The sequence below is a fragment of the Leucopleurus acutus genome (assembly GCF_964270905.1).
Source record: "Leucopleurus acutus genome assembly, chromosome: 2".
NCBI classification, from domain to species: Eukaryota; Metazoa; Chordata; class Mammalia; order Artiodactyla; family Delphinidae; genus Leucopleurus; species Leucopleurus acutus.
Window position 1 is genome coordinate 80,834,862 of NC_139143.1, and position 8,285 is coordinate 80,843,146.

The window sequence follows — 8,285 nt, forward strand, 5'->3', positions numbered from 1 at the left end:
TGAGCAAATGGTAGCCAACGTGATAATGACAGTGATGCTATCAGAGCCCTTCCAGAGAATCCCACTCCATGATCAAAATGCTCCCCATCCCCTTTCTTCAGCCTCCAGTCCCTACCCTAGATCCCCTGCTTCCTAGATTCATCTCGGACTAACTTCAGTAAAGTACAATAAAAAGGGACCATATCACTGGCAAAAAAAAAAAAAAATCTCTCTTCAGGTTGATGACCGGACAGTGTGAATGGATTGAAAATTTATCAGGAAAAATGGATGAGAGAGGGGGGATGCCAGAATACGGGGGCAGACAGCCAGCAGGTCTGGGGGAGGGACTCTGTGTGGGGACAGGGGTGGCCTATTGGGTGTGCCCCTTTTCTTTTCTCTGGTGCCCTTTGATAAGACCAGCAGTTTTGTTATCCTCTCCCCCTCTCTCTCCACAGTCCGGGCAGCCCCACCTCCACATTTTGGAAGCATGTCAGTGCAGGACAACATGCGACCCATGTGGCTTTGGTCATGGATCTCTAAGTCCCAAAGGGATTTAGCAAAGTCCATCCTGATTGGGGCTCCAGGAGGTAAGAAGGGGCCGCAGACGCCATTGAAGAGAAGGGGAAAACGAGGGTAGAAATCAGGAGTGGGGTGGGGATGTACAAATGATCCATATCTGCTGCTGGCTACGAGGTATTTGGGGAGGATCTGTGTTCATCGGAGTCTCCCCTGTGTTAATTTATGGACCCTGGTCTGGGCTTCTTCTCCCAACTTCTCGCAGCACGGGAGCCACGGGGTATTCTCGTGGTTCCTGGACTCTGGCCCCTGGTGCACAGGGCTTCCAGTGACAAGGGAGACACTGGTGACACTTTAACCAGGATGCAGAACTGATTCCCAGCCCAGCTGGGCCTCAAGCCTCTGACAGCCTGACAGCGTGGATCAGACCCCCAGAGATAGACAGGCGTGCAGTGGCATGGAGGGTGCGGCTGGCAGTGGGGCTCCTCTTCCTCTGGGCTGGGCTGGGTCAAGTTACTGGGACCTCAGGACCTGGAGTAGCACTGAAGGGGCTGAGGAAACTCAAAGGAGGGAGTGGGAGGCCAGCCACTTGCCCAGCATTGGAAGGAAGAATACAGGGACCTTAGGAGAGGGAACTGGGTGATTCTAAGCCTGGAAATGAGGGGCCACTGTGAACTAGATATCAAGGGGTTGCTGAGGCTGAGAGAAGTCAGCAGCTAAAGGGCAAGAAGTTGGGGGTTGTGAGGGATCAAATAGCTGGGTGATCAAGAACTTGAGCCTGGAGTTAGTCAGACCTGGATGCGAATCCCATCTCTGTTAGTTAGAACTGTACGACCTTGGGCAATTTATTTAAACTTTCTCGGCCTCTGTTTCCTTACCTATAAAATGGGGATAATTACAGAGCATTTAACAGTACCTGCTTCCTAGCACCCTTGAGACTAAACAAGATAATGTATGCATAATGCCCAGCTCATAAGAAGACTCAACAAAAACTGGAGAACTGAGGGCAGGAATAGAGACTGTGCTGAGATGAAAGGATGGGGAGGAGAAGCAGGTGCCCACGTAGCCCCCCTTCTACTGCAGGACCAGCGGGGTACCTGCGGCGGGCTAGCGTGGCCCAGCTGACCCAGGAGCTGGGCACTTCCTTCTTCCAGCAGCAGCAGCTGCCAGCTGCCATGGCAGACACCTTCCTGGAACACCTCTGCTTGCTGGACATCGACTCCGAGCCTGTGGCCGCTCGTAGTACCAGTATCATTGCCACCATTGGTAAGCGCCCTCTATCTGCTCCTGCAGCATCCCAGGGCCTCTTGGGTGTTTCTCAAGGTGCTTCCTCATCTTTTGTGTCCTTTGAGACTTCTCCCTGTTTGACTGAGGTCATTCATTCAACAAATATTTGTTGAGCGCTTGGTAGACAAGCTTCTGGGTCCTGGGAGTAGATCAGTGAAACAAAATAAACAGACAAAGATCCCTACCCTTGAGGAGCTGACAATCTAGCTGGGTGGGACAATAATTAATAAACATAATAAATTATTTTTAAAAATAAGGGCATTCTTTAGTATGTTAGAAACTGATAAGTACTATGGAAAACAAAAAAAAGAAAAGAAAAATCAAGGATGGTAAAGGGGCATCAGGTTGCAAGGGCAGGAGAGAGGTTGTAGTCCTACTAGAGAGTCAGGGTAGCCATTGTTGAGAAAATTAGACCTGAGCAAAGACTTGAGGGAGATGAGAAAATGAGCCATGCAGATGTCTGGGGGAAGAGATTTCTAGGCAAAGGGAAGAGTCAATGCCAAGGCCCTAAGTCAAGGAGGCTGGAAACCGTCAAGGGGAAGAGTAACAGAAATGAAGAGGTTGGGGGAAAGGGAAGGTCATGTAGGGCTTTGCAGGCCATTTTCAGAATCTAAGTTGAGTTTTCCTCCAAGTATGATGGGAAACTACTGCAGAGTTTTGAGCAGGGGAATGACATGCCCTTACTTGTGTCTTAACAGAACCACCCTGGCTGCAATATTTGAAAATAGATTGGGGGTGGGGGTGAGGGCAGAAGCTGCTGCTACAGTATTTCTGGTTTAGAACAGGTGGTGGCAGAGGAGCTGGTGAGAAGTGATCAGATTCTGAATGTATTTTGAAGGTAGAGCCAACAGAATATGATGGATTGGATATGGGGTGGGGGTGAGGGTGAGAAAGGAGTCAAAGATTACTCCCAGGTTTTTGACGTGAGGGACTAGAAGACTGCATTATCAACTGAGCAGGAAAGGCTGTGGTGGAAAGGTTTAGGGGGGAGGAGATCAGTTCAGTTTGAGAAGCATATTAGACATGCAAGTGTGGTACAGAGTAGGCAATCAGATACACAACTCTGGGTTTGGGAAAGGGGTCTGAACTGGAGACATAAATTTGGGAGCTGTCGGCATATTGATGGTATTTAAAGCCATGAGGCTAGTTGAGACCACCAAGGAAGTGAAGGTAAAAGGAGCATCTAATGTTAAGGGGGGTAAACAGCAAGAGAGGCTGAGAAGGAGTGGCCAGTGAGGTAGGAGTAAACCAAGAGAGGGTGGTGTCCTGGAGGCCAAGAGAAGAAGGGACATCAAGGATGTGTGTCAAATGCTGCTGATGGACCAGCTAAGATGAGGACTGAGAACTGACCATTAGATTTAGCAGCAACACAGAGGTTTTTGGTGACCTTGACAAGAACAGATGTAGTGGACAGTGGGTACAAGGAGAACAGGGGGAGGGGAATTGGAGGCAGCAAGTACAGAGATAACTCTTGCGGTGAATTTTGCTGCGAAGGTGAGCGAAGGAATAGGGCTGTAGCTAGAGGGGGAACTGGGGTTAGGAGGTTTTTTTTTTTTTGGATGAAAAATAACAGCTAGTTTACATGTTGATGGGAATGACCTAACAAAAAAGGAAAACTGATGACACAGAGGACTGGGGAATGGCTGAATCCGTTTTTGAGCAGGTGAGAAGGAGACCCAGTGCACAAGTGGAAGAACTGGCTTTAGGGAGGGACTGGAGAGGTTGGTCAACTGGGTCTCAGTTACACAGCCGTCCTATCAGCAGAGCAGGGATGGGATAGAACTCGACTCTCCTCAGTCCAATATGAGGCTTCTCAGCTCTAAAGCCTGGTACCCCAAATGCCCTCACCTGGCACCCACCCCCTTCTCCTACACTGGGGTTACCCCCACACCGCAACACTTAACATCACTGCCAACACAGTTACCTCAGGCCTGGCTGAGCCCACCTTTCTAGGGCCTCACAGTGCAAGGAGGCTTGTGTTAGCTGGAGAGGGGAAGGGAGTTTCTGACCTGCGAGAAGGGGTGGCGTCAGGGAACAAAGGTCAGGTAACAGTACTTCTGTGGCCTGGGGCAGCTCTGAGGGTGGTGATGGGTTCACCTGTCTCTCAGGTTTGGGGAGAAAGTTGTCTGAGTGGGATCTCTGGTTCCAGGGCCGGCATCTCGCTCCGTGGAGCGCCTCAAGGAGATGATCAGGGCCGGGATGAACATTGCGAGACTCAACTTCTCCCACGGCTCCCATGAGGTTCAGGGCGGGGCCGCGGGGAGGCGGGCGGGGCTAGACGATGCCCCAGGGTCCCGGCCACCTTCCCCTGAAATCCTCCCTCTGTTCCCATCCCCAGTACCATGCTCAATCCATCGCCAACGTCCGGGAGGCGGTGGAGAGCATTGCGACTTCCCCGCTCAGCTACCGACCCGTGGCCATCGCTCTGGACACCAAGGGACCGGAGATACGCACTGGGATCCTGCAGGGGGTGAGAGGCGACCTGCGACCAGCCCTGTCTTGGGGACCGGGAAGGGGGCCGTGCGGTGCGGAGGCAGTTGCCCGTAGGGCGGAGCATGGGGAGGGGCCGGCCCCCACCGAGGCAGGCAGAACTCAGTCCTCCTCTGGCCCCGCCCCTAGGGCCCTGAGTCGGAAGTGGAGCTAGTGAAGGGCTCCCAGGTGCTAGTGACTGTGGACCCTGCGTTCCGGACGCGGGGGGACGCGAACACCGTGTGGGTGGACTACGCCAATATTGTCCAGGTCGTGCCGGTGGGGGGCCGCATCTACATTGACGACGGGCTCATCTCCCTAGAGGTCACGAAAATCGGTGCGGACGCGCCTCCCGCCCTGGCCCTACGCAATGCGCGCACTCTCTTCCTTTTGGCTCCCGCATTCGCCCTTCACACCCACTACACTTTCCCCTGGCCGCCCGTCCTGCGAGCCCTCGGCATCCAGACTCCTGGGCTCACCCTGGGTTGGGGCTGGACTGGCGGGTTAGTAGTTTCTTCCACAGAAGTCCGCCCTGTGCCTATTCGGTGCAGAGCCCAGGCCGAGGAGCGAGAGATGAATACGACATGGTTCCGCTCTCTTGGGGGTCCAATCCTCGTGTTCCCGCTGCCCTGACTAAGCCCCCGGCCTTACCCCTGACCTTAGCTGACTCTTTCCATGCCTGTAGGTCCAGAGGGGCTGGAGACCCACGTGGAGAACGGCGGTGTCCTGGGCAGCCGGAAGGGCGTGAACTTGCCGGGGGCCCAGGTGGACCTGCCCGGACTGTCCGAGCAAGATGTCCAGGACCTGCGCTTCGGGGTGGAGCATGGCGTGGACATCGTCTTTGCCTCCTTTGTGCGGAGAGCCAGCGACGTTGCTGCCGTCCGGGCTGCTCTGGGGCCGGAAGGACAGGGCATCAAGATCATTAGCAAAATCGAGAACCACGAAGGCGTGAAGAAGTGAGCCTTGGTCTTTGTTCCCATCAGGCCCTACCCATCCCCATCGCCCCTCCCCTTCTCCTGCCTGCCTGTCCCTGGCATCTCCTGGCTCTTCCCCAGCCCTGACTCCCCCAACCGCCCAGGTTTGATGAAATCCTGGAGGTGAGCGACGGCATTATGGTGGCACGGGGTGACCTGGGCATTGAGATCCCAGCCGAGAAGGTTTTCCTGGCTCAGAAGATGATGATTGGCCGTTGCAACTTGGCGGGAAAGCCCGTTGTCTGTGCTACACAGGTCTGGAATGAGCCCTGGGGACAGGGCCCTCTGTGGGTCTGGGGACACCTGAAGGTGAATACCCACACCTTAGGTCTCTAGCACGTTTTGCTGTCCAGTGTTTGACCCTCAAACAACGAAGCTAGGAAGAGATACTGGGACCCCCATTTTCAGATGAGGAAACAGAATAGCCAGGATCACATAGTCTGTGAGTGTGACACTGGCTTTAGGGGCCCTCAGAGAGTGTGGGAGTCCGAGAAGTACTTCAGGGCAGGGTCCCCAGTCAGAGTATGACAACTACAGCTCTGACATCCAGATGTCCCCCAGATGCTGGAAAGCATGATCACTAAGCCCCGGCCAACCCGGGCAGAGACAAGTGATGTGGCCAACGCCGTGCTGGATGGGGCAGACTGCATCATGCTGTCGGGGGAGACTGCCAAAGGCAACTTTCCTGTGGAGGCTGTAAAGATGCAGCATGCGGTAGGAGCTCAGAATGCAAGGCAAACGGGCTGGAAAACCACATCCCTTCCAGGTCCCAATAGCCTTGCCCAGCCTTACCCCCTGGTGCCCACAGATTGCCCGGGAGGCAGAGGCTGCCGTGTACCACCGCCAGCTCTTTGAGGAGCTGCGCCGGGCGGCACCACTGAGCCGGGATCCCACCGAGGTCACCGCTATTGGCGCTGTGGAGGCTGCCTTCAAGTGCTGTGCTGCTGCCATCATCGTGCTGACCACAACTGGCCGGTGAGGGGGACACTGGGAACGCCAAGACAGGGCTTTGGGCCAAGGGCAGGCTGGGATGGGCCCCAGGCTTGGGTTTTGTCTCATCATCAGAGGAGAGGCAGCTATGGGAGCTGGAGGCCTAGAGAGGCAGATCTTGAAGCACACCGGGAATTGTACCTGCGAACCCCAGGGGTTTGGAAGGGTAAGGTGGCATCACTGGATGCGTTGGCTTGCAGGCCATTTAGGCTCCTAGGGCTCAGAGGCAGGTCCTCTGCATTCAGCCCACAAAGCCTTACAATGCTGGGGTGTTGCAGAAGGGCCCAGAAGGTCTGAGTTCAAGTCTTTGCCTGTGATACCTTGGGTAAGTCACCCAGGCTCTGTGAGCCTCCTCCATTTGTTCATGGGGTTGTGAGGATTAACAAGAGACGTTTGTAAGTTAAGTACTATATAAAGGTGCATTCCCAGAAGGGTTTTCTGTTTTTCAAAGCAGTTTCTCCTTATCTCATTTGATATTTTTTAAAATCATCTCATATCCTCCTTGTGTGGTAAGAAAGGCGGGTATTCTTATACCCACTTTACAGGTGAGAAAACTAAGGCCCAGAAAAATATGATGACTTACCTAGGGTCACACAGCTTATTGCTGGCACCTGGAACCAGAACCCAACACTCTTTCACTCTTCTGGGCTGACCTTGTCTGCCTCCTTCAGCTCAGCCCAGCTTCTGTCTCGGTACCGACCTCGGGCAGCAGTCATTGCTGTCACCCGCTCTGCCCAGGCTGCCCGCCAGGCCCACCTGTGCCGAGGAGTCTTCCCTGTGCTCTACCGTGAACCTCCAGAGGCCATCTGGGCAGACGATGTGGATCGCCGAGTCCAATTTGGCATTGAAAGTGGTGAGCCACCTAAACTCCTTCCCCATCCACCCCTGGATTTGTATCATGAGTCCTCCAAACCCACGCCCCACACCCACCCAAAAGGGCCTCGCCTGTCTCCTCTGGTCCCAGATTTTCTCTGTGAGATTCACTAAGACTGAGATATTTGGGCTTCCAGGGGTGGGGGGAACGTGCTGAGGGAGGAGGGCAGAGGGAGAGAGGTCAGGGGTCAGGGCCGTCCCTAAGAAGTCGGCTCAGCTGCTGCCTGCACCAGATGGCTAGAGCCAGGCCTGACCCAAGGAGCAAGAGGTGAAAAGAGAAAGGGGAACCCAGTCCCCTGCAGCTGCAACTAAAATCTAATTGACAATTGGCTATGCTCATACCCCACCTCTTCCTATCAGCATAGCAATACAGGTAAACAGACTTGCTACTTGGCAACATGCCACCCCACGGGCATATGTGCAGCTCTGATATACTACAGTGGTCACATTCCTGCGGTGCCACCTGTGGGACACACTGTACAGTTTGCCTCAGGCCCCTCACTACCTACCTAGTGGGCTTGAAGAGGCGAAGGATGGTAGCTCGTTCTCATTACAGGGCTGGCCTGGGTTCCTCAATGGCTGATTAGCATCTTCTCCCCTTCCTCCTCCCAGGAAAGCTCCGTGGCTTCCTCCGTTTTGGGGACCTGGTGATTGTGGTGACAGGCTGGCGACCGGGCTCCGGCTATACCAACATTATGCGGGTGCTGAGCGTAACCTAAGGTGCCCCTCCTCCTCTGACCGAGCCAGCTCTGGACCCGTCCCTCCTTTCTGCTCCCTCCTACTGCCCCACCTCTAAGTCTTCTCTACTCCCAATCCTCCCTACCCTAGGCCACATCTGCCATCCAGGGTGCCCCCTCCCCCTCTCCATTTCGCACAGGCCTTGAAAGTCTGTATCCAATTAAGCCCTGGCCATCCAACAGCACCAATGGTACATTCCCTGCATCTGATACTCTTAACTGGTCCCTAAAATACTCTGAGCCTTTAATCCAGTTTAACTGATTAATTCTATTCCCCTAGTCTTCCCGTACCTGGGGGCAGAGGTGAGGGGAACAGGACAATCATGTCCACAGTCTCCACAAAATCTCTATTTAAAAAATATTTCACATCCATGCAGTTTTATGTTCTCTTATGTGGCCCTCATGATAATCTGGGCGTCCCCCGAGGAGAGTGCCACCTCTTTCTTCATTGTCACTGTCA

The 8,285-nt window shown here is 54.1% G+C and overlaps 1 protein-coding gene across 2 annotated transcripts; it reads left to right on the forward strand.

Annotated features, from left to right (window-relative positions):
- Positions 1-466: 466 nt before the first annotated feature.
- Positions 467-8,061, forward strand: PKLR (pyruvate kinase L/R; the record flags this gene model as incomplete). 2 transcript variants are annotated; one of them, XM_082832931.1, is made up of 11 exons in its annotated part: positions 467-566; positions 1,579-1,761; positions 3,932-4,023; positions 4,121-4,252; positions 4,402-4,588; positions 4,937-5,207; positions 5,330-5,480; positions 5,787-5,939; positions 6,034-6,200; positions 6,887-7,068; positions 7,701-8,061. In XM_082832931.1, 11 exons carry the CDS (start codon positions 467-469, stop codon positions 7,805-7,807), a joined length of 1,725 nt encoding a protein of 574 aa, XP_082689057.1. In that variant the 3' UTR covers positions 7,808-8,061. The 2 variants fall into 2 exon arrangements, with proteins under 2 accessions (XP_082689057.1, XP_082689058.1); XM_082832932.1 differs by lacking the exon at positions 467-566 and adding an exon at positions 919-959.
- Between the last annotated feature and the right edge of the window lie 224 nt (positions 8,062-8,285).